The sequence below is a fragment of the Bos taurus genome, chromosome 4, assembly GCF_002263795.3.
Source record: "Bos taurus isolate L1 Dominette 01449 registration number 42190680 breed Hereford chromosome 4, ARS-UCD2.0, whole genome shotgun sequence".
NCBI classification, from domain to species: domain Eukaryota; kingdom Metazoa; phylum Chordata; class Mammalia; order Artiodactyla; family Bovidae; genus Bos; species Bos taurus.
In genome coordinates this window covers 24661557-24687629 of record NC_037331.1, presented here as the reverse complement: position 1 = coordinate 24687629, position 26073 = coordinate 24661557, and the positions used below count along the sequence as shown (strand labels likewise).

General features: G+C 37.6%; 1 protein-coding gene across 19 annotated transcripts in view; it reads left to right on the top strand.

Moving 5' to 3' along the window:
• CRPPA (CDP-L-ribitol pyrophosphorylase A) overlaps positions 1 to 26073 on the top strand; it is a 456527-nt gene that overhangs the window by 232772 nt on the left and 197682 nt on the right. Inside the window, exon 10 of one of the 19 annotated variants that reach the window (XM_059885803.1) lies at positions 8640 to 13800. The exons of the other annotated variants lie outside the window; for them this stretch is intronic. Within the exon in view, the coding sequence (XP_059741786.1) occupies positions 8640 to 8666 (27 nt within the window). The 3' untranslated portion in view covers positions 8667 to 13800. Of the gene's footprint in view, positions 1 to 8639; positions 13801 to 26073 lie in introns of those variants that run through there. 19 annotated transcript variants of the gene reach the window in all.

Below are 26073 nucleotides of genomic sequence, written 5' to 3'. Positions count from 1 at the left end.
TTATTTGAGTTTCAAATAAATATTAATTTTGAGTACATCCCAGTGTTGGAGTTTGAAATTCGAATTTCATATTTAACTGGACTTTTGTGTTTAGCTGGCAACCCTAAAGTCATGATTCTTAGCCGTTTGTATAATTTAATATATTTATTTCTTTGATGCTATGCTAAGGATGTTGGTAATCAAGATTTTAATCCCTTGAAAGCAGTGGCTGGCATTCAGATTGCATGAGGGCATGGTATTTAACTAAAGAAAAACTCTTATTTCACTGTCTGTTAATAGACAGTGACTTAAGCTGAAGGCAAAATGAATTAGCGTTAGAGATTCTTTGTGCAGAGAAATGCTATTTAAATCAAATTGTTTCGAGAATCTGTTAGAGAAAATGGATTTGCCCTTTGTCGTGCATAGACACCTTTTATGGAACTAGCAGAATGCTTTATGATGTCTTAGGGGTGTACCACACAGAACTCAGGGGAGTAAAATAGTCGACTGCTTTTTTTTTTTTTAATGGTCTGGAATAAAAGTGATTTGGTACTGACTGTCCAGGGTATGAGAGGTATTTAAAGTTATATGGTTGATGAGTAACATATATTGTTTATGAAATATTTAAGGTGACTTTTTTAGCCTGAAAGTAACATTTCTTTTGAAACAAATGGATTTTAATTAAGGGTCATCTTTTAGCCAATCCCTTGTTTTTCTTTAACTTTGAGGTGGTTTCCTCTGTTTTCAACATAGACAGGCATGACCTCCAGTTGGTCACAAGGACATGGCAAAGTTTAGTTCACTTAGGATCGTGGAATTGTAAAATGTTAGTCCTGTAGGGTTCCTGAAGTCAGCACAACCAAGGCCTGAAGAGCTACATGTACTTGCACAAGGTTATGAAACTGGCAGAATAAGAATAAGAACTCGGGTCTGTGTCTTCCTTCAGGAACGTTTCCTCTTCAATGTATTGTCTTTGGTTATACTCTGGGTTGTCGTGGTGGGAAGAATAAGTCAGTTCTTTCTCTTGTGCCATGCGAGGGTGTCATGGAGGTTCATGACTAATACTGTGCTTTGCAGATATGAAATAGAGATGACTCAGGGAAACCTTACAAGCAGGGAATGGTGGAGCACACACCGTTCTGGAACTCTCTGTCGTATGACTTAGACTAAGCACAAAGGGTCTGTAGCTGGCATTCCAGGGGAGGGCCTGGTTGCCAGATGAAATAGAACATTAAATTTCAGACAAAAATTATTTTTTAGCATTAAGTGTGTCCCAAATATTACATGGGACATATTTGCACAAAAATTTATTTGTTATTCTGAATTTCAAGTATAATTGGTTAGCTTCTGTTTTATGTGCTAAACTTGGTAACACGTGTAGAGTGTTTACATAAAAAGTACTCATTTTCCCATATGTGACATGCTCTATACTTTTATGAACTAGAGTCCAGTGAGTATTTATGTGACTGTACCTGATTGGAAAAATGGCCTCGTTGAAGAGGAGGAGCCTTTGCAGCCCTCTGCTTAGTATCTGACTGCTGTTTCAAGCAAATTTGGATCTCCTAAGCCAGCTGTCTGCTAAATTATCAAAAGTAACTTAGAAAAAAAATGATCCTGCAATGGCTTCAAGATCCGTCTCTCGTTACTTTAGGATGCAAAGATAGCTTACTTTGGCATTGCTTGTCTCTTTTTGACAATATAATAAAGGAGATGTTTCGAGCATGTGAGAATGTTTAAAATGTAGGATTTACTTTTATCCTTAAAGACAGAAATGTGAATTGACTCTTCTTTGCCCAACACATTTTCTGGTGCATAATTCCACCTTAAGGAGCATTTCCAAAAGCTCCTGGGATATTTGTTAGATATGCCATTTGAAAAAGAGCTGTGCTTAAAAAATTGGGGAAGTGGCAGTGAACAGAGTTGAATAGACTCCTTTAATGAGGGCTTCTCATGAACCTTTAGTATACTGATTATTATTTCATAACTTCAAACTAGCAACAAGGCCTATGCCATTCTCCATTTTCTCCTGTGACACTTCAGTTCAGTCGCTCAGTCGTGTCCAACTCTTTGTGACCCCATGAATCACAGCACACCAGGCCTAAATCATGGGACTAATGTTCCCATGATTCTCTTTTAGAGACTTTGAGAAACACTGCTCACAAATACACCATAAATAAAGAAACCACTACTCCTGCACAGTCTTTTTATATTTCTGTACTAATTTTCCCATTTAGTTGAAGCAGAACGTCTAACATCAGATGCCTACTTGACACTCTAAAGACCAAGGATATGAAAATGTATAAGGTGGAGTTTTTGTTCACTGTTCAGAGAAGAGTGTTGATTTGTGCTTTCCATGGTGCTGTGAGACACAACTTTTTATAGTATCCATATGCTGGACTTTGTTCCCTAAATCTGATTCTGTGCGAGCCATTAGGTGTTTTGTAGGTAGTTATCATGTATACTTTTAAGTCTCTGAGCAGTTAAACCTTTCTAGATTTCTTAAACTTGTTTTTATAACATTAGCATCAAGTGCTTCTTCTTTGGGCAGGTTTTGTGGCAGCCCACTCCAGTATTCTTGCCTGGAAAATCCCATGGACGGTGGAGCCTGGTAGGCTACTGTCCATGGGGTCGCAAAGAGTCGGACACGACTGAGCGACTTCACTTTCACTTTGGTTTGTTAATAAGCCCCTACTTGGAAGAGAGAATATTGAACTGACTTTCTGTATCTGTGTTATATATATTTTCTTTCTGGCTTAAAGAAAACCTCCCTTGTTTTGTATGTGATGCTTCTGGTAATATAGATGGTCTTGATTTTGGGCCAAACCTTCAGTGTTGATATACAAGGTGTTTATATTTAAATAGAATTACATAGATTTTTTTTTTCTTTTTAAATACAAGATATTCCTCCTAAACCTCTGTATTTGTACAGAGTTCTTTTACACACATGTATAGGGCTTTCTGTGTTTGTTGTTGAGTCGCTCAGTCGTGTATGACTCTCTGTAACCCCATGGACTGCAGCACGCCAGGCTTCCCTGTCTTTTACCATCTCCTGGAGCTTGCCCAAGCTCATGTCCATTGGTGCAGTCCAACCATCTTGTCCTGTGTTATCCCCTTCTTCTCCTGTCTTCAACCTTTCCCAGCATCAGAGTCTTTTCCAATGAGTTGGCTCTTTGCATCAGGTGGCCAGAGTATTGGAGCTTCAGCTTTAGCATCAGTCCTTCCAATGAATATTCAGGGTTGGTTTCCTTTAGGATTGACTGCTTTGATCTCCTTGCAGTCCAAGAGACTTCCAAGAGTCTTCTACAACACCACAGTTCAAAAGCATCAATTCTTCAGCACTCTGCCTTCTTTATGGTCTACCTCTCACATCCATACATGACTACTGGAAAAACCATAGCTTTGACTGTATTGACCTTTCTCAGTAAATGTCTCTGCTTTAAAACACTGTCTAGGTTGTCAAAGCTTTTCTTCTATGGAGCAAGTGTCTTTTAATTTCATGGCTGCAGTCACTGTCTGCAGTGATTTTGGAGCCCAAGAAAATAAAGTCTATCACTGTTTCCATTATTTCCCCGTCTATTTGCCATGAAGTGATGGGACCAGATGCCATGATCTTAGTTTTTTGAATGTTGAGTTTTAAGCCAGCCTTTTCACTCTCCTCTTTCACTTTCATCAAGAGGCTTTTCAGTTCCTCTTTGCTTTCTCCCATAAGGGTGATGTCATCTGCCTATCTGAGGTTATTTATATTTCTCCTGGCAATCTTGATTCCAGCTTGTGCCTCATCCAGTCCAGTATTTTGCATGATGTACTCTGCATGTAGGTTAAATAAGCAGGGTGAAAATATACAGCCTTGATGTACTCCTTTCCAGACTTGGAATCAGTCTGTTGTTCCATGTCTGGTTCTCACTGTTGCTTCTTGACCTGCATACAGATTTTACAGGAGGCAGGTAAGGTTTAGCCAGTAGTAGACTAGAATGTTGATGACATTTGGTAAGTAAGTGAAGAATGGCCATTTGAAAAGGTTTCTCAGGTAACTGAAATCAGGTCTCTTTGTTCATTAATGACTACTGTTCTAAACACTCAAAAACTTTCGGTATAATAGAGCAGTTATATTGTTAAAGATTCTTAGTTGTAAACAAAAAAAAAATGTTTCATTGATTGTTTACAAGAAAGATTTTTAAAAGGTATTTTGTAGTTGTATAGAATTTCTCAAGAGTCACAGAACCAGAACTGGGCACTGTGTATCCAGGAGCAGGGCAGTTGACAGACATGCTCAACCACAGTGTAGGACTGTGCTGAGAAAAATGCCTTCCTTTACTGGTTCTGGGTACATGATATGCGATGAACCATGGGTAGAAATTCTACTGTAGCCGATCCAGGAAATGAAAAGGGTTTCCTAGATATAGTCTCTTTGTTTCTGGCGCCACTTTCACATTCTAAGTCTCTTCATATGCATAACAGTACCTATAGCATTTAGATATTATAGAATCTGGGGTAATGTAGTTTGGTTTTTTACTCTGCAGTCACTATTGCACAGAAATGAAAACTGGGTTATGGTTAGGGCAGGCATTGCTTGACTTTGCAATATCAGTCCCATCTATGTCATGTGGAGTCTTGTCTTGGATCGAAATGAAATCAGACAGAGCACCATTAATGAGTTGTCTTTACGAGCTTGGTATTTGTCTCTATGTAGGCTTTCCATATGGTGTCTACTGCAGTTATACATTTTTAAGTACTATTTTGTGTATGAACTTTTATGATAAGAATTTGGCAAAGTCTATAAAATTATTATCTGTAGAAGTTTTGTATTAAATCTGTGCATTTTACATGCTCAGGGCTTTAGAGATGACACAGGTTCATGGTTAAAATGCTTCCAAAAGCTATTGTAACTGGTTATTTCTTAAACTGAACTAGTATCTTCCCCGTTAACTGACAAACTAGGTATAAGACCTTAAATAAAGGATATAAGCTTTCTAGTGGAGGAGGGCCTGGAAACTCACTCCAGTATTCTAGCCTGGAGAATCCCATGGACAGAGGATTGGAACCCCATGCATGGGGTTGCAAAGGGTTGGGCACGACTGAGTGACTTAGCAACACATGTGTAAGCTTCCTAGGCTTTGGATTCTCCATTTGTGAAATGCACTTTTACAAATGCAGTCAGAACTTCTGCATTAAAGCCTTTGTTGGATGAGAAAGTGGACACACTAGAGGCGTGCGGGCTGCATCAGGTTATATGTTGACCATCTCTCAGTCTGACACAGAGCAACGCGGGAACTGGGCCTGGGTTTTCTGTCCTCTCCCTGCAGACTGTAAGCTTCACTATACTATTATTTCCCTTATTTTACTGAGGCTTACTCATTATTGTTCATATGTTTTATTCTAGTTTAGAGCGGGAACTGTTCTCTCTCTCTGTTTTTTGGTTAGATACCTCGGTGAAGTAGATGACAAAGGTGATGTCTTAGTCTGTCTGCTGCTACTGCAGATTGGAGGCTGGAAGTCTGAGATCAAGGCACCAGCATGTTTGAGTTCTCAGGATTCCTTTCCTGGAGGCTAAGCGATATTTTCTTGTTGGGTGCTCACATGGCAGGGACAGGGTGAGGCCTCTAAAAGCCCTGTTCTATTGACAAGGACTCTAATGAGTTAATCCAACATCTCACTTCCTAAAGCATCATTAAGGAGTTCAGATTTCAACATATGAATCTGGGGGAGGGACACAAAGATTCAGTCCGTAACAGGGAAGGAATTAACATCCATCAGAGAAAGGTTAAGGAAATGTAAAGCATGTTAGCAAGAAAGGGAGTGTGTGCCATGTTAGTCTGTTCATTATCTTCTGTCTCCTTTCTTCTCCTTTGAACTGGCATTCCACTGCATTTGATACAGTGGGAAATTGGACTTTGGGAAGCATTAATTTGGCTTGGTATTTTCATAAGATGGGGGAAGGGACTACGTCAGACAGACCTATAGAAAACAAGTCTTGGAGAGGTCAGGGGGTAAACTAGGAGAGCCCCTCTATCTTCTGGGCTTCCCTGGTGGCTCAGATGGTAAACAGCCTGCCAGCAATGCAGGAGACAGAGGTTTGATCCTTGGGTTGGGAAGATCCCTGGAGAGGGGGATGGCAACTCACTGCAGTATTCTTGCCTGGAGAACTCCATGGGCAGAGCTACGATCCATGGGTTTACAAAGAGTTGGACATGGCTGAGTGATTAACATTTTTCACGTTCATTGTATCTTCTGTCTGCTCCTGAATACAACTGTTTCTTCTCTTCCAACAACTACAACAACAGCTTCTCTTACAAGAATAACAAGAGCTCTGAGAGACACATAAAAAGGGAAGAAAGTTACCAAAGCAGTTCTGTAATTTTTTGTTTTTTAAAGAAAAATTATTTGTAAAAGACTTATGAGGAGCTTTTTATAAACTTCCAAAAATAGGATGTGAAATGGTGAAAGTTGTTTGGCAAAACGGTAAATTAGATAAAGATGTGTAAACTGATCTTGTGTCCAAGGCATAAGCCAGATCTCTCTACTTGATGAGTTAAGAAATCCTATTCTTTCTCTGTTGTCTGGGTTTTGAAGGTTTTGGATCTATTGTAAAGGACATCCAGAAAACATTCTTGACAATGAATCACTTTGTAATAACTTTAAGGAAATTCCAAATGAAACATTAAGAACTATATAAACAGGTTCAAATGCTCTCAGATGCCTTTATGAAAGACCTTAATTGGTAGGACACAATTGACATGAGTCTTTCCCTCTCAGATGCGCCCCATTTGCTCTTCTGTTCTCAGAGTTTCAAGTCTGTGTGATCACTTGGAGAACAAATAGGTGTGTGCTATCAAGTAGCTGAACACAGTTTTGTTTTGTTTTGTTTTTTTAATGAAAATCTTTGGAGAGATTAGGCTTAAAACTCTATTCCCTGAAGTCCTGAAGTGAGAAATTACTTGGACTTCAACTGTGAATTCTTTGCAAAACTCACATTTCTATCCAGGCCATCAAATCGTATGGCATGTACAGTAAAGAAGCAGCACCAGATCTGTTTCCAGAAACCTGTAATATCCTGTTCAGAGCAATCAGGCTTTTTGATGTGGGAGTGTTGATGAGACTAAATATTCTTCACTTTCAAAATTGTTTTGGCTTTTATTGTTTAGCTTTAGTCATTCTTTGGGAAAATAAGGTTATAAAAGATAATGTCTTTTCAAAATTGCACGTTTGAAAAACTGAAGCTATCTTCAAGGAGTTTGGTTAGCTTACTTGGCCAAGTCATTAGAGAGAGCAGCAGTAACCTATTTTACTTAGATATATCTAAATGAAATGGACTATTAGATTCAAACTTCTGCTGCAGATCTCCACTTAATTTTTGTGAATGAAAGAAGCACCATTGTGCATGAAAATGGCCATGGAAAATTCTTAATGAAGTAAATCCTTTGCACAGTGTATTAGCTGGCTGTTATTGCATAACAAATTACCCCAGAAATTAGTTGCTTAAGGGCTTTCCTTGTGGGTCAGCTGGTAAAGAATCTGCCTAATGTGGGAGACCTGGGTTCAATCCCTGGGTTGGGAAGATCCCCTGGAGAAGGGAAAGGCTACCCACTCCAGTATTTTGGCGTGGAGAATTCCATGGACTGTATAGTCCATGGGGTTGCAAAGAGTCGGACATGACCGAGCAACTTTCACTTTAATTAGTTGCTTAGACTACATAGATTATCTCACAGTCTCTGTGGTTCTCTGGGTCAGCGCCTTTTTCAGGGCTCCACTGAGAATGATCCTCTTCCTAGCTCACTTAGCTAGCTGTTGGAAGGAATCAGTTTCTCTGTGCTATGGCACTGAGGTTTCACTTCTTCACAAGCTCATGGTTGAAGGCCTGCCTCTATTCCTTGTCATGGGGGCCTGTTCACAGAGCATTTTACAATAGCAGAGCAGTCAGAGAATCAAGACCACAGTCACAGTCTTCTGTAACATTATCGCCAAGAGACATCCTGCCAGTTTTCTTGTATTCTGTTCATTGGAAGCAAATGACAAGATTTTGCCCACAGGCAGATGAGGTGACAACACAGGGCATGGAAACCAGTAGATAGTGGTCACTGATACACGTATGTATGTGTGTATATATATATATATATATATCACAGCAGTTTTTATGTAGAATTTCTTTAAAGAACATTAGAGGGAGGGAGGTATCTTTCTCTGTTTATTTTCATTTTATGGAACACTAATTATCCAAACTGCAGAAGCAGCTGTGCAAAGAACTCTAAAATTGAAATGTTTAACTGAATCAAGTAGAGAACACGATGTGCATGCTAGGGGTCTTGGAAACATCAAGCAGGGTGGGAAGGGAAACGAGAAAGAAGAAATGGAAAGTCAAGATAATTAAGATTTAAAATTCTAAGCCAATGGCAATAAATCGGAATACTTAGAAATATTAGGGGCTTATTGACTATTAGATATTGCATGCCATTTAGATTAAGGGTAACAGTTCCAAAATCTGGAACTACCCAAGGACAGTGTTCCAGGAATGAGAGTTAGTTTTATGTAAATTCCTTATTTTCTGCCCTAAACCATCAGGATTTAGCAAAGATAACAGTTTGTAAATTTACAATAGTTTGTAAATAAACGTGTGTTTATTGTCTCTGAGAATCCTATCAACCTTATTTATTATGATCACTAAGGAAATACAGAGAGACCTTCTCCATTGACAGGAAGATATGAGTAATGTTTGGCATAAAGATTTGTGTATGGAAAACAGTGAAGTTTATTAGTTTTCCATCCATCTCATTATTCACCTTTGACAACTGGTAAGGAAATATATTTTAATTAAGCTTCAACTTTCTCTTACTGAGTGCATAATGGCAATTATATAGTAATGCTATTAGATGAGTTGGTTTAAGAACAAACATATCTACAATCACTCTTTGGAATCTGCATTTTAATGGACAGAAAAAACACAGATGTTTTACAAAGACATCATTCATGATGATTATTAGGCTCTGGCCATTGTTTATATTTTGCATGTTTCTAATCACTGTACTGTGCTGAAATTCTGCATCAGCAAGAATATAAGGAAAGAGTGTTCAGTAGTACCACAGATGATTTACCATTTTTTTCAGCTAAAAAAATATATTTTAATCTTTTGCATTTTTACTCTACTTCCTTTATAAAAATACGATTCTCCATGTGTACCTGTGGCCTAAAAGCTTCTGAATCATAATGTTTCATAACTACGCCACAGATAAGCTTTTTAGAAGAGGATTCAGGAACACAAAAATTTAATGTTTATTATAGGAAACATGCTTTACTTTTTTATTGTTTACCATAAAGGCTTTTTCATTAAAAATATTCAAAGAAAGGAAATTTAATTTCTATTCATAGGCTTGCAAGTTGAAATTGGGGCAATTTGGAATGTATTAAAACAGAGACCACTAAAGTAATTTATATAGCAGTTACTGATATGTCCTTATATTTAGTTTATAGGTTTGAGCCAACCTTATGCTCTATTCTTGCTAATAAAGTCAATTAAAAAAATTGATTCTCTAGTGAGAATATACTGCTTGGAAAAGATATCAGCTGTATTTAACTAAATACCAAGTTATAGGTAAAATGATTTAAATGTATAAATGTAGAGATTTGTGGTTTTCTAATGCATCTATATTATGCTATATATTTCAAGTTACTTTCATGTGAAAAGTCAGGCCATTTCTTGCTTGCCTGCTACATAGATACTTTTTTTTTTTTTTAATGCCTAGGTTTTTTTCTTTTTTTAAATTATTTTTAATTGGAGGATAGTTGCTTTACAATGTTGTATTGGTTTCTGCCATACATCATGGTTAGATATCTTTGATTTTGACTTAATATGTTTAGTTTTGAATTTTAAATAGGAATAGTTAAGTTTTGCTCAGTATATACACACACACACACACACACACACACACACACACACACACACACTAGGGTTTACAATGATTGTGCCATATACTTCACCATCTTAATCCTCTTATCCCTGCATTAAGTTTTTGACTTCATATTTAAGATGTTTTGATGCGATTAAAGGATTTAGGCTCTTCAGGACGGGTGGTCTCTTCTCTGTTAAGAAAAGTCCAGCAGTAACACAACATTATTAGGCTTTTTTGACCTTCATGAGAAGAAATAGACTAAAAACCTGGATAGGAAATTGCTAAAAATCTAGTTATTGAATTCTCAGGTCTGACCCGTGAAAGAATACACATGATCCCTAAATCTAATTTTTTTAGATGGAAATGTTACAAAAATTAAAAAAAAATACATACTGATCATAGAGTAACAGTTAAAACACACAATGGCAAACATTTCTGAAACTTGATAGCAATTTCAATAATGAAGGCTTGTACTTACCCTAAAAATAACCAGGTAAATGACTGGGAAGAGGCTTAATAGTTTTCAACAAATGACCTGGTCAGTATAATTTAAAAAACCTCTGTTATTTTCTTACTTTGTAGTTACTGTTTTTCTCATAAACTAAAGGATCATCTAGCTTTGCCACACTGTCACAAGAACATGAGTTTTCTTTACAAATATGCTTTCTCAAGTTAAGTAAATCACAAGTGAACATTTCCTGCGTGTGTGATCAGTCACTTCAGTCATACCTGACTCTTTGCAACCCCCCAGATTGTAACCCTCAAGGCTTTTCTGTCCATGGGATTCTCCAGGCAAGAATACTGGAGTGGGTTGCCATTTCCTTTTCCGGAACGTTTCCTACCTTTCCTCAGATTTTTGCTGAGTGTTTTAAGACCTTGTCTTTGTTTTTAAGTGTGTGCAGGGGCCTTTGTAAAGCATCTTGAGAAAGTCAGATGATGGCTGAGACCTGACCTTCCCCCTCAGGGAGAGGTTTTACTGAAGAAACTATAGCAAGTTAATTGGATGTTATAAATGCATAACTTCAGGTTTTTAGAGCTTAATTATTTCCAAAGGTATGTTTCCCAATGGTTAGCTTAGCAATAGCAAATGTGGCCCTTGTGGTGAATTCATGAAAGTAAGTAATGAAAAACAGCTACCCACGCCTTTTGCTACCAGCAAGGCTGATTCTGTGAAAGCCTGTACTTCTAAAACCTTATATATTACACTGGAGATTACATATCTTTTCAGCTAGTGTATCTTTGGAACTTCATTAAAAAACGTATGTGCTATGGTAAAACGAGGGAGAGCTTTCTTGTCTACACCATTAAGAATAGTAAATTTCCTGATGTTAAAAAAAAAAATCAGTAAAATAGCAAAAAGCTTACAAGTTATAATTTTTAAAAATGTTTTAGAAAACTGAAAGAAATTAATATATTTGTTTCTACTACTATAGCTTCTATAGTTCTAAAAGAGATGGGAATACCAGACCACTTGACCTGCCTCTTGAGAAACCTATATGCAGGTCAGGAAGCAACAGTTAGAACTGGACATGGAACAACAGACTGGTTCCAAAAAGGAAAAGGAGTATGTAAAGGCTATATATTGTCACCCTGCTTATTTAACTTATATGCAGAGTACATCATGAGAAACGCTGGGCTGGAAGAAGCACAAGCTGGAATCAAGATTGCTGGGAGAAATCTCAATAACCTCAGATATGCAGATGACACCACCCTTATGGCAGAAAGTGAAGAGGAACTCAAAAGCCTCTTAATGAAAGTGAAGGAGGAGAGTGAAAAAGTTGGCTTAAAGCTCAACATTCAGAAAACTAAGATCATGGCATCCGGTCCCATCACTTCCTGGGAAATAGATGGGGAAACAGTGGAAATGGTGTCAGACTTTATTTTTTTGGGCTCCAAAATCCCTGCAGATGGTGACTGCAGCCATGAAATTAAAAGACGCTTACTCCTTGGAAGGAAAGTTATGACCAACCTAGATAGCATATTCAAAAGCAGAGACATTACTTTGCCAAAAAAGGTCCGTCTAGTCAAGGCTATGGTTTTTCCAGTGGTCATGTATGGATGTGAGAGTTGGACTGTGAAGAAATCTGAGTGCCGAAGAATTGATGCTTTTGAAGTGTGGTGTTGGAGAAGACTCTTGAGAGTCCCTTGGACTGCAAGGAGATCCAGCCAGTCCATTCTGAAGGAGATCAGCCCTGGGATTTCTTTGGAAGGAATGATGCTAAAGCTGAAACTCCAGTACTTTGGCCACCTCATGCGAAGAGTTGACTCATTGGAAAAGACCCTGATGCTGGGAGGGATTGGGGGCAGGAGGAGAAGGGGATGACAGAGGATGAGATGGTTGGATGGCATCACTGACTCGATGGACATGAGTTTGGGTGAACTCCAGGAGTTGGTGATGGACAGGGAGGCCTGGCGTGCTGCGATTCATGGGGTCGCAAAGAGTTGGACATGACTGAACGACTGAACTGAACTGAACTGAACTGAAGAAAGACAGGGAATTTTTCTCTCCAGGACATTTTATTTAACTCTAAGTGCTTAAATGGAAATTTTAGAATTCTGTAATTGCCTCATCAAGCATCCAAAGTTTGACTCAGATATGGTGGCTAAATCACTGCTAGTTTCTAGCCTTCTTGATCAGAGTTTCAGTTGGTTTATATTATTTGGATATGAATTTTATTTAGATTCCCCTTTGTCTCAATTCAAATGTCTTGAATAATGTCCAGTACTTTTATTTTAGATGGGAAACATGAACGTTTTTACTCAGAATACCAAATTCATTAAGATTTTTATTTGAAAAAGGAAAATATAGACTATGAAATCTTTGTAAATTATAAAGTTGTAACTTAGGTAAATAAATTGAGAATTTTTGATGAGCTAGAAAGGAAATGTACACTTGCCATAGTTTGTTATATAACAGAAATATGTGAATTGATTCAGTTTTTTTAGTTATGTTGAAAATTTGAAAATAGTGATTTTTTTTTGTCTCTGACGTATATTATCTATTAATCAGTTCAGTTCAGTTGCTCAGTTGTGTCTGACTCTTTGCGACCCAATGAACCGCAGAATGCCAGGCCTCCCTGTCCATCCTCAACTCTCAGAGTTCACCCAAACTCATGTCCATTGAGTCGGTGATGCCATTCAACCATCTCATCCTCTGTTGTCCCCTTCTCCTCCTGCCCTCAATCTTTCCCAGTATCAGAGTCAAATGATTCAGCTCTTCGTATGAGGTGGCCAAAGTATTGGAGTTTCAGCTTCATCAGTCCTTCCAGTGAACACCCAGGATTGATCTCCTTTAGAATGGACTCGTTGGATCTCCTTGCAGTCCAAGGGACTCTCAAGAGTCTTCTCCAACACCGTAGTTCAAAAGCATCAATTCTTTGGCGCTCAGCTTTCTTTATAGCCCAACTCGCACATCCATATATGACTACTGGAAAAACCATAGCCTTGACTAGACCGACCTTTGTTGACAGAGTAATGTCTCTGCTTATTAAGACAGATATGCTGTCTTAATAAATGTGTGCAAATCTACTTTATGTAGTTTTATGTTAATGTATAGATTTCAGTATTTTGATTCCTGAACAAATTTTATGATCATTTCAAAACTTAAAGAAAATGTAGCATTTATGTCAGTTTCAACTAAATTTACTGGAGGGAGATTTAGACACCAGGAATTTTTAAGCCAGTTGAATTAATTGGGAAACTAATTGGCCTATCAGTTGGGAAATTTTAATTGCAAATGTCAGAAAATAGCACAATTCCAATTTAACAATATAGCTGAAAACCCAAGATCCCAGCTTTATGTTTTATAGGACCCCAGATGCTCAAAGGGGCATTGTCTCTTTCTCTTTCTTGGCTGTCTCTTCTCCAGTTCAGTATATACCCAATAATTTAAGTATTTATTCTCACGTGGTTTTCTGAATAGTATAAAACATAAGCACCAGCTGTTGTAGTTCTATATTCTATAAGTTTAGTAACTTATATTATATAGTATATAGTATATATTATATATATATATACTATATAATATAGTATATATTATATAGTATATATTATATAGTAACTTAGTAACTATATTCTATAAGTTTCTTCCATGGAAAGAAAACGTCTGTATCCCAGTTTTTTCACCAAAAGTCTTGGCTCTTATTTTTATCAAGCTCATTTGTAAAACATGTCTTTATTTTCTGATGCAATTCCTTTGGCACATGTGAATGTTCATTCTGTTAACCATAGAGTTAAGAATTAAGTTGCTCACCTTTGATGCCAGGTCAGCTCACCCAAACTAGGGTTGCATGCATTCCCTAAAGAAAATTGTGGTAACAGTTCCCCCACAACATGAGAAACAGATGCTGTACAGGTCCAAATGATAGATTATTAACTGTTCATGTTATGGACTTAGTGTTTGTGTCCCTGCTAAATCATATGTTGACATCCCAACACAGTGTAATGGTATTCAGAGATAGATAAGTAGTAGATCATGAGGGTAGAGCTCTCATAAATGGGATTAGTGCCCTTATATTCTGTAACACAAGAGGACAGAAGAAAAAGATAGCAATCTTCAAACCAGGAAGCGGATTCCCACCAAACACTGGATCTACCTGCATTTTGATCTTGGACTTTGCAGCCTCCAAAACTGTGAGAAATATTTACTGTTTAAGCCAAGGGTTTCCCTGGTGGCTCAGTTGGTACAGAATCTGCCCGCAATGCAGGAGACCCAGGTTCTAATAGGTTCTAATACAGTTTTTAATGTGGGCTATTGTGAGAAGTAGCTCAAAAATATTGAGATAAGAATGTATAGAAAAATATAAAAGAGATTTTTAAAATTTATTTTTTACTCGAGTTTAGTTGATTTACAATGTTGTGTTAGTGTCTCCTATACAGCAAAGTGAATCAGTTATACAAATACATATATTCACTCTTTTTTAGGTTCTTTTCCCATATAAGCAATTACAGAGTATTGAGTAGAGTTCCTTGTGATAGACAGTGGATTCTTATTAGTTATCTATTTTATATATAGTAATGTGTATGTATCAATCTCAGCCTCCCAGTTTATCCACCTCCCATCCTTTTCCCCTCTGGTAACTTAAAGTTTATATTTTACATTTGTGATTCTATTTCTGTTTTGTAAATAAGTTCGTTTGTACAATTAAAAGCAGAAATTAAAAACCAAGAATGCAATTCCTTTTGAGTTGAAAGAGTTCAGCAATAAAGTGCTCTGTTAAGCAATAATGGCTTTTTATATCTATGTTCTAGATGTTTCTGTTTCAGGTTTCTGCAAGCTTTCTCACCACACTGCTGTGTGAACAGTCATTGTCTGTTAGGTACCTGCTTTATTGCTTAAGGGAATTGATGACATGCCAATTTATTAATCTTTCACAATGTTAGGCATTTAAATGTATGTGATATTTACATTTTGGAAAAAAACCTTGTGATTTTGCTTTTGCAAAATTTTTGCAGAAAAATTTTAATGGACTTATAAGACATCTTAAGATATAAGGTAGCTGCATCTTGATTAATGGTGTGCAGAAATCGAATTAGGCATCAACTTACATTGTTAATTGAATCTTTAGGCTTCAAATTGTTCTTGAATTCCATAAGTGTTTTGAATTTGTAAGGATATGAATGCCATGCAGAAAATATTTAATGCAGATTGTGTTCATAGTATTTCTAGATATCTATTGCAAATTTAGCTATTCCTGTGTTTGAACACTGGTCTTGAGGTAAATATATACGTTTACATATATATTTATATATAAATTATATATACATTTAAATTTAATTATAAATTATATATATATATGTAACGTTTCCAATTTCTAGTGTGAGAGAATGCTTTTCAACATCCTTAACCCTTAACAGTTTGTAGTTATGCAGAGTCATTCATTTGAGTAACTATGATGATGAGAAATATGCCCCTTAGTAAGTACTAAAGCATAGCAGTTTGCTCCTTGCACAGGAACTCATCTGAGGTAGCAGAAATTTGTAGAAAAGTAGCAATGCCCACAGAAGGAAAGGCATTTCTTTTGGAATTGAGAAATCTTAAGGTGATGGTTTTAGAATAAATTAGAGTGAAATGTCTGATTGTTTGTTAGATTGTGAAACTAACAAAATCTGGATACCAGAAACACCATTAATGGATCTACATTAATGAATTCTCTAGTCAGTGCAAAGACACAAGGTAAGAAAAAAACCTTTCCTGAAGTTTAAAAACTTCATGTTCTGAGTATATACTCAGGAAACAAGTACAAATAATATAAAAGCAAAAACAATACAAATAGTGGAAAAACAAACAGCACAAATTCTCCATGGAAATTGAATTTTATTTTAATGGTGATACAAAAATAATTTTAGTGTGTGTTTACAGGTTTAATGTTTTCTTTGTTTTTCTTGGCTCATTCTGAAGGTTTCCAACTTAGACTCAAATGGTGTATGTGTGTTTATAGAATTGTTGGAAGACTTAAGGGCATCAATTAAATATTTTACTTCTTTTATTCTAATTCATTTAACTGGGACAATTTTGTGCTATGATGCTAAACAAGGTTGTAAGAATTAATTAGGGTCCTTTGGACATATTCTTTATACATATCAAAGGCACTGCTGTCAAAGATTTTTTTAAAAATGCCAGACACTAGCTTAAGCTATGAAAACAGATTTTTTTCAGTAACTACTGACTGAATACTAGGGGGAGCAAATGAGTTCCAATCAATTTGTGTTTAGGTAACTCGGCCTTTTAAAGGGAGAATGAGGAAGTGGGGAAGGGTTAAGGAGATGGGGGCTTATCCCCTTGTATTGACTGTAACAATGGTATGTTCTACTGGCAGTGTTTTTTTTTTTTTTCCTGCTAGAAGTCGTGCTAGAATTTTATCATCTCTTAGTACAGAGATTTGTACACTGTCTTTATGTGCCAAGAGTTCTGCAGTTCTCATAACTTTATACTGTACAAAATTCAAAAGAAAAAAGCCCCTAATTTTACAGTAGAAACTAGAAAGTTTGACATCTAAAGGAATGAAGGAGATGACTAAGCTGAATTGAAGGCTCATTTTTTTTGCATATGAGACGATGCCAAGGTTTGTAGATTTGTGTTTACATTTTGACTTTTTTTGAGAAAAAGCGAATTCTCATGGTTTTAAACTTAAACTGTAGTGCCCAGCGGGAAGCCTGCTGCCGCTGCACCAGCCTCCTGCCTGGTCCCCATCCACTGCCCTGCCAGTAGCGTCTGCTCTTCTCAGGTGTGTGATCCGGTTTCATAACTAGGTTTTCCTTTCTGTACCTGAAATTGTCCTCGGATTCACAGTGGTGTATTCATGATGTGGGCGTGTCACATTGATCATGTTTACCTTATTCTGTTCGACCTGGGTAGGATTTTGCTTTTTTTTAAGGGGTTTTCCCAACAGTTATCAGATGAACAAAGTGCTATTGTCTTTCACTAAAACATGACTGTCAGCATTTGAGTACTTAGCAGGGTTGGCATACTTTGTGTCTTAAAATAACATGTATCATTAGGTTATGAAGAGACTTGTTACTGTGAAGATGGCAGCAAAGCTCTGAGTCATCTCTGTGATCACTGTCTTTGCTGTTCCCAGAAGGTGAAACTGAGTGATGTCTGCTTTCCTGTCACCAGAAAGTTTGATGTGATAGGAACAGATCTTCTTCCTTGATCAGTAAAGATAACTCTTTTTTTTTTTTTTTAACTATGACTTACTTCTAGAATTCTTTGCAAATGTTCAGGTTTGAGACTCTGCATTTTTAAAATTCAGTCTTTCATGTTCTTTTGGAAAATACCTCTGCTTTTATATTGATTGTACCTACAGCATTTCTTTTCTCAGCCTAAAATAACTCCATGAACTCTCTTTATATATATATATATATATATATATATATTCTTTTAGTTTCTACTGTCCGTGTCTATGTAATCAAATCTGCAAAACGAAGGGCATTTGTTAAAATTAACCATTCAGGTAGTATGGAAAGAGGGTTATACTTTCTAAGCACTGCATGTGCTAGGCACATTCATATACACTCTTGTTGAAACTTCAGAAGAGTCTCGTGATGTGGGTGGTACTAGTTCCACCATTCACTGGTGAGAAATCCCAGGCCCACAGACTTTAACTCCCCTATACCATAAGCTAATAAGTAGCTGAACTGGATTTGGACTTCAAATGCACCATAGTGTTCACCTACTCAGTGAGACTTTTGTAGAAGAGATTCTTAAATTAAAAAAAAAAAATTCCATACACGCTGTCCAAAATGTTAAATTATTAACATTCAGTGGACTTCTGATTAAGTAGTTGATATTCTTGTTCAGGTTACTCTATGCTCCAGCCTTCACTTCTTGACTGTTTAGGGATGAAATGTTGCAGACCACGAAGCTTGGCAGGTCTTTCCTTGAGAATGGCATATGAACCAAAGGAATCCTTGCTTGGGTGTCTTGGAAACCCAGGACCAGACTTCGTCTTTAGTTTTTGCAGAGGAGTGAAGAGCAAGCTATGCAGGCCAAGTGAATAGTCTGTATCCATGGAATGACAAGAATGGATGTGCAAGGGTAGGAGGGGGCATGCAGAGCAGAGCCCGAAGACATTGCCTGAGAAAAAAGTCCTCTGGAGGGAAGAAGCTTTTTATAGTAGAGCCCTCGCTCTATTATATTGTTGCAGGGAAAAAAGTGGGACATGAGACAATGGTCACCTCCCAGGTCACGTCCAAGGTTATGGCCGTCAAATCTTGGTCCTTGGCTTTGTGCAGGAAGGAATTCAAGAGTGAGCCATAGTAAAGTGAAAGAATGATTATTCAGGGAGATACTCCAAAGAGAGATTGTGGGTCATCTCAGAAGGCAAGAGAGGCACAAGAGGCCCCAGGGTATGGGGTAGTCAGTTTTTATAGGGGTGGTTAATTATATAGGCTAATGAGTGGGAGGAATATTCCAGCTATTTTGGGTGAAGGAGAGGAGATTTCCAGGAATTGGGCCACCACCCACTTTTTGTCTTTTTATGGTCAGTTTTGGAACTGTCATAAACTTCCCTGGTGGCTCAGATGGTTCAGATGGTAAAGAATCTGTCTGCAATGCAGTAGACCCATGTTTGATCCCTGGGTTGGGAAGATTCCCTGGAGAAGAGAATGGCTACCCACTCCAGTTATTTTTGCTCGGAGAATTCCATGGACAGAACAAAGAGTCAGACACAACTGAGTGACTAACACTTGGAACTGTCGTGGCATTGGTGACATGGCACTGGTGTGTCATTTAGCATATGCCAGGATATTACAAAGAGTGTATAAGGAGGTCAAGGTCTAGTGGAAGTCAGTGCTCTTCCATCTTGGACCTAGTTATTTCTAACCAGTTTATGTTGCATCCTCAACAGCAGTGCCATTCTTTTAAAGGTTGTGCCCTGGCCCCTTCCCGTCTCAGTATCACTGTACTTTCTCAGTCCTAACTCCTGTCTGGAATGAAGTTAAAGACTTCCCAGGACTTGGTCTGTATCATTTTAAATGGGGTAAGCTGAGCTTCCCTTGTGGCTCGGCTGGTAAAGAATCTGCCCACAATGCGGGAGACCTGGGTTCGATCCCTGGGTTGGGAAGATCTCCTAGAGAAGGGAACAGCTACCGACTCCAGTATTCTGGCCTGGAGAATTCCATGGACCATATAGACCATGGGGTTGCAAAGAGTCAGGCACAACTGAGCAACTTTGACGACTACTCCTCAGCTGAGGCCATTCTCTGCACTTCTGGGAAGTGTCCCTCTCAGTGCAATTGCATCTGACAGTGGCTGTGGCATCACTGAGACCTAGATAGATAGTTTCCTGAGCTGGGCTGCCTTGATCAGCTGCAGGTGGGGCTGTATTTGAAAAACTGAAGTTTGCAAAGAAACAGAATAAAAGTTGAAGTTAGGTTAAAAATTAACCCTGTTAAAACAAGCAAACAAAGTCTCTATGGAAATACTTGGTTCCAGAAAGAATTGTTCTTAGGTGCTTGCTGTGTTTCACTGACAGAGTTGGCTTAGTGGGCGTACATTCCAGAGAGCGCTAGGGAGCCAGAACACTGTTTCTGTAATAGCATTCACCTTCATTATCTGCTTAACTTTGCTTCTAGGGATCATTTGTAGCTTACTTTGTTTTGGGTTGGACTTCTAATTGTATATTATGAAGAACATTGTAAACAGTGTTTTTCATGCCTTTTGTTTTTTTTTTAATAATTTGCCCCCATGAGTCTTTGTGGGGGTGGGGTAATCACAGTGCTGGTGCAGAAACCCACCCCATCAGAATGATCTGGGTAGATGTTTCAGACTGCAAAGTCTCTTTTCCAGTCTCTCATCCCACTGATTCCCAGATGCCACCTCCCCAACAACATCCCTAGAAAAGATGCCATACTTTAAGACCCCCTACCCCTCCACCAAAACACAAGAAAGAAAACAAAAGTGGTCTTAAACTCACAGAGCAAGAAAGGTCTTAAACTCACAGAGCAGAGTTTCTGAGTTTGCACAAGTTTCTCAGTATTAAGGTGGATCAGACCACTGATTCTTGTTCTATCTGGTCATCTTATCTGTAGGATCCTCTTTATCTTGACCTTAAGGGAAAGTATACCTTATACTCTTGCAACTCAATTAAACACACACAGAGAAACAAAAGCTTCTTCATGAAAACCGCAGCAAAATAAAACAAAAAGTAAATCCAGTTAGTGTTTTCCTTCACCTAGCTTGTTCTAGGTAGAGAAAAATTTCCTATAGAATTTTCTCTTTTCTGATAAGACTTTTATGTTTGTGTTGACAGAGAGCTTTTAATTCCACAATGTGCTACTTTGTCAGAAGCCTCATCATCAAACTTAGGGAAAGGTTGGGAGGCAAAAAGGATGTGGATAGACATGGTTAAGGGAGCTTGGAAATTCATCATTAACAAAAGTATGTATGTGTGTAAAATGTCTTTGGGGGCAGAGTAGAGTGATCTGTACAGAGAAGCTCTCCAATGAGCCCTCTATGTTCTTACTTGGACACAGGGGTCTCCATATTCTAGAAGGAGTCAGAGATGAAAGTGTCCTATTTCATCCACTTAGTGAAAACTCTGTGTTGTGTATCTCAGGACAATAGTGTTGTGTCTGGACAATAAAGATGTAGGTTCACAGTCCTCTCTGCTTTACAACATAGTGTGAAAGGCCTAAATTAGATTTCTTCCAGGTAAATTCCCAATGTGATGTAAAGGCCAGTTTGTTGCCTTCTGTCACTGTGGCTCTTCATCTGTTCGCTTATATATATATATATTTTACATAGATGAACAGGTGTTTGATTCTATTATTAAGGCTTAACTTGCCTGCTCCTGGTAAATTTTGCCATTGATAAATTTCAGTTTTATTGAAATCAATCAGCCCCAAAGTATGAAAACTCACATTCACTGCTACTTGTTGAAGGAGAAGTTTGGTGTTGGTGGTGAAGAGGTTAGGAGAGTTCTAAGTTCCAGACAGAGTAGGGAGGGAGGATCCTGCATAAGTGAATAAGAAAATGCTACATAAATTGGCCATTTTCACACAATGGGGTGGAGCACACAGAGGGGTTGTGCCTTGAGGTCTCTGTGTTCTGCCTCTGCAAAATCAGTGCTTCTGCACTGATTTATAGTTTTTTTTTTAAATAATAAATTTATTTAATTGGAGGCTAATTACTTTACAATATTGTATTGGTTTGGCCATACATCGACATGAATCCACCACGGGTGTACTCGTGTTCCCCATCCTGAACCCCCCTCCCACCTCCCTCCCATTCCATCCCTCTGGGTCATCCCAGGGCACCAGCCCCGAGCATCCTGTATCATGCATTGAACCTGGACTGGTGATTCGTTTCACATATGATAATATATATGTTTCAATGCCATTCTCCCAAATCATCCCACCCTCGCCCTCTCCCACAGAGTCCAAAAGACTGTTCTATACATCTGTGTCTCTTTTGCTGTCTCACTTACAGGGTTATTGTTACCATCATTCTAAATTCCATATATATGTGTTAGTAAACTGTATTGGTGTTTTTCTTTCTGGCTTACTTCACTCTGTATAATAGGCTCCAGTTTCATCCACCTCATTAGAACTCATTCAATACTCCTTTGTGTGTATGTACCACATCTTTTTTATCCATTTATCTGCTGGTGGACATCTAGGTTGCTTCCATGTCCTGGCTATTATAAACAATGCTGTGATGAACATTGGGGTACATGTGCCTCTTTCAATTCTGGTTTCCTCAGTGTGTATGCCCAGCAGTGGGATTGCTGGATCATAAGGCAGTTCTATTTCCAGTTTTTTAAGGAATCTCCATACTGTTCTCCATAGTGGCTGTACTAGTTTGCATCCCCACCAGAAGTATGAGAGGGTTCCCTTTTCTCCACACCCTCTCCAGCATTTATTGTTTGTAGACTTCTGGATCGCAGCCATTCTGACTGGCATGAGATGGTACCTCATTGTGGTTTTGATTTGCATTTCTCTGATAATGAGTGATGTTGAGCATCTTTTCATGTGTTCATTAGCCCTCTGTATGTCTTCTTTGGAGAGATGTCTGTTTAATTCTTTGGCCCATTTTTTGATTGGGTCGTTTATTTTTCTGGAATTGAGCTGCAGGAGTTGCTTGTATATTTTTGAGATTAATTCTTTGTCAGTTGCTTCATTTGGTATTATTTTCTCCCATTCTGAAGGCTGTCTTTTCACCTTGCTTATAGTTTCCTTTGTTGTGCAAAAGCTTTTAAGGTTAATTAGGTCCCATTTGTTTATTTTTGCTTTTATTTCCAATATTCTGGGAGGTGGATCATAGAGAATCCTGGTGTAATTTATGTCGGAGAGTGTTTTGCCTATGTTCTCCTCTAGGAGTTGTATAGTCTCTGGTCTTACATTTAGATCTTTAATCCAGTTTAGTTTATTTTTGTGTATGGTGTTCTAGTTTCATTCTTTTACAAGTGGTTGACCAGTTTTCCCAGCACCACTTGTTAAAGAGATTGTCTTTTCTCTATTTGTATATTCTTGCCTCCTTTGTCAAAATAAAGTGTCCATAGGTACATGGATTTATCTCTAGGCTTTCTCTTTTGTTCCATTGATCTGTATTTCTCTTTGTGCCAGTACCATACTGTCTTGAGGACTGTGGCTTTGTAGTAGAGCCTGAAGTCAGGCAGGTTGATTCCTCCAGTTCCATTCTTCTTTCTCAAGATTGCTTTTGCTATTTGAGGTTTTTTGTATTTCCATACAAATTGTGAAATTATTTGTTCTAGCTCTGTGAAAAATACTGTTGGTAGCTTGATAGGAATTGCATTGAATCTACAGATTGCTTTGGGTAGTATACTCATTTTCACTATATTGATTCTTCCGATCCATGAACATGGTATATTTCTCCATCTATTAAGTGTCCTCTTTGATTTCTTTCACCAGTGTTTTATAGTTTTATATATATAGGTCTTTTGTTTCTTTAGGTAGATATATTCCTAAGTACTTTATTCTTTTCGTTGCAATGGTGAATGGAATTGTTTCCTTTATTTCTCTTTCTGTTTTTCTCATTGTTAGTGTATAGGAATGCAAGGGATTTCTGTGTGTTAATTTTATATCTGGCAACTTTACTGTATTCATTGATTAGCTCTAGTAAATTTCTGGTGGAGTCGTTAGGGTTTTCTATGTAGAGGATCATGTCATCTGCAAACAGTGAGAATTTTACTTCTTCTTTTGCAATGTGGATTCCTTTTATTTCTTTTTCTGCTCTGATTGCTGTGGCCAAAACTTCCAAAACTATGTTGAATAGTAGTGGTGACAGTGGGCATCCTTGTCTTGTTCCTGACCTTAAGGGAAATGCTTTCAATTTTTGACCATTGAGGATAATGTTTGCTGTGGGTTTGTCATATATAGCTTTTATTATGTTGAGGTATGTTCCTTCTATTCCTCCTTCTGGAGAGTTTTTATCATAAATGGATGTTGAATTTTGTCAGAGGCTTTCTCTGCATCTATTGAGATAATCATATGGCTTTTATTTTTCAATTTGTTAATGTGATGTATTACATTGATTGATTTGTGGATATTGACGAATCCTTACATCCCTGGGATAAAGCGCACTTGGTCATGATGTATGATCTTTTTAATGTGTTGTTGGATTCTGATTGCTAGAATTTTGTTAAGGATTTTTGCATCTATGTTCATCAGTGATATTGGCCTGTAGTTTTCTTTTTTTGTGGCCTCTTTGTCAGGTTTTGGTATTAGGGTGATGGTGGCCTCATAGAATGAGTTTGGAAGTTTACCTTCCTCTGCAATTTTCTGGAAGAGTTTGAGTAGGATAGGTGTTAGCTCTTCTCTAAATTTTTGGTAGAGTTCAGCTATGAAGCTGTCTGGACCTGGGCTTTTGTTTGCTGGAAGATTTCTGATTACAGTTTCAATTTCCGTGCTTGTGATGAGTCTGTTAAGATTTTCTATTTCTTCCTGGTCCAGTTTTGGAAAGTTGTACTCTTCTAAGAATTTGTCCATTTCTTCCAAGTTGTCCATTTTATTGGCATATAATTGCTGAAAGTAGTCTCTTATGATCCTTTGTATTTCTGTGTTGTCTGTTGTGATCTCTCCATTTTCATTTCTAAATTTTATTTATTTGATTTTTCTGCCTTTGTTTCTTGATGAGTCTGGTTAATGGTTTGTCAATTTTATTTATCCTCTCAAACAACCAGCTTTTGGCTTTGTTGATTTTTGCTGTGGTCTCTTTTGTTTCTTCTGCATTTATTTCTACCCTAATTTTTAAGATTTATTTCCTTCTACTAACCCTGGGGTTTTTCATTTCTTTATTTTCTAGTTGCTTTAGATGTACAGTTAGGTTATTTATTTGACTTTTTCTTGAGGTATGCCTATATTGCTATGAACCTTCCCCTTAGCACTGCTTTTACAGTGTCCCATAGGTTTTGGGTTGTTGTATTTTCATTTTCATTCATTGCTATGCATATTTTGATTTCTCTTTTGATTTCTTCTGTGATTTGTTATTCAGCAGCATGTTGTTCAGCCTCCATATGTTGGAATTTTTAATAGTTTTTCTCCTGTAATTGAGATCTAATCTTACTGCATTGTGGTCAGAAAAGATGCTTGGAATGATTTCTATCTTTTTGAATTTACCAAGGCTAGCTTTATGGCCCAGGATGTGATCTATCCTGGAGAAGGTTCTGTGTGTGCTTGAGAAAAAGGTGAAATTCATTTTATTGGGGTGAAATGTCCTATAGATATCAATTAGGTCTAACTGGTCTATTGTATCATTTAAAGTTTGTGTTTCCTTGTTAATTTTCTGTTTAGTTGATCTATCCATAGGTGTGAGTGGGGTATTAAAGTATCCCACTATTAATGTGTTATTGTTAGTTTCCCCTTTCATACTTGTTAGCATTTGTCTTACATATTGCAGTGCTCCTATGTTGGGTGCATATATATTTATAATTGTTATATCTTCTTCTTGGATTGATCCTTTGATCATTATGTAGTGTCCATCTTTGTCTCTTTTCACAGCCTGTGTTTTAAAGTCTATTTTATCTGATATGAGTATTGCTACTCCTGCTTTTTTTTGGTCTCTGTTTGCAAGGAATAACTTTTTCAAGCCCTTCACTTTCAGTCTGTATGTGTCCCTTGTTTCGAGGTGGGCCTCTTATAGACAACATATATAGGGGTCTTGTTTTCGTATCCATTCAGCCAGTCTTTGTCTTTTGGTTGAGGCATTCAACCTATTTACATTTAAGGTAATTATTGATATGTATGATCCCATTGCCATTTACTTTATTGTTTTGGGTTCGAGTTTATACACCCTTTCTGTGTTTCCTGTCTAGAGAGGATCCTTTAGCATTTGTTGGAGAGCTGATATGGTGGTGCTGAATTTCTCAGCTTTTGCTTGTCTGTAAAGCTTTTGATTTCTCCTTCATATTTGAATGAGATCCTTGTTGGGTACAGTAATCTGGGATGTAGGTTATTTTCTTTCATCACATTAAGTATGTCTTGCCATTCCCTTCTAGGCTTGAAGACTTTCTATTCAAAGATCAGCTGTTATCCTTATGAGAATCCCCTTGTGTATTATTTGTTGTTTTTCCCTTGCTGCTTTTAATATCTCTTCTTTGTGTTTGATCTTTGTTAATTTGATTAATATGTATCTTGGAGTGTTTCACCTTGGGTTTATCCTGTTTGGGACTCTCTGGGTTTCTTGGACTTGGATGATTATTTCCTTCCCCATTTTAGGGAAGTTTTCAACTATTATCTCCTCAAGTATTTT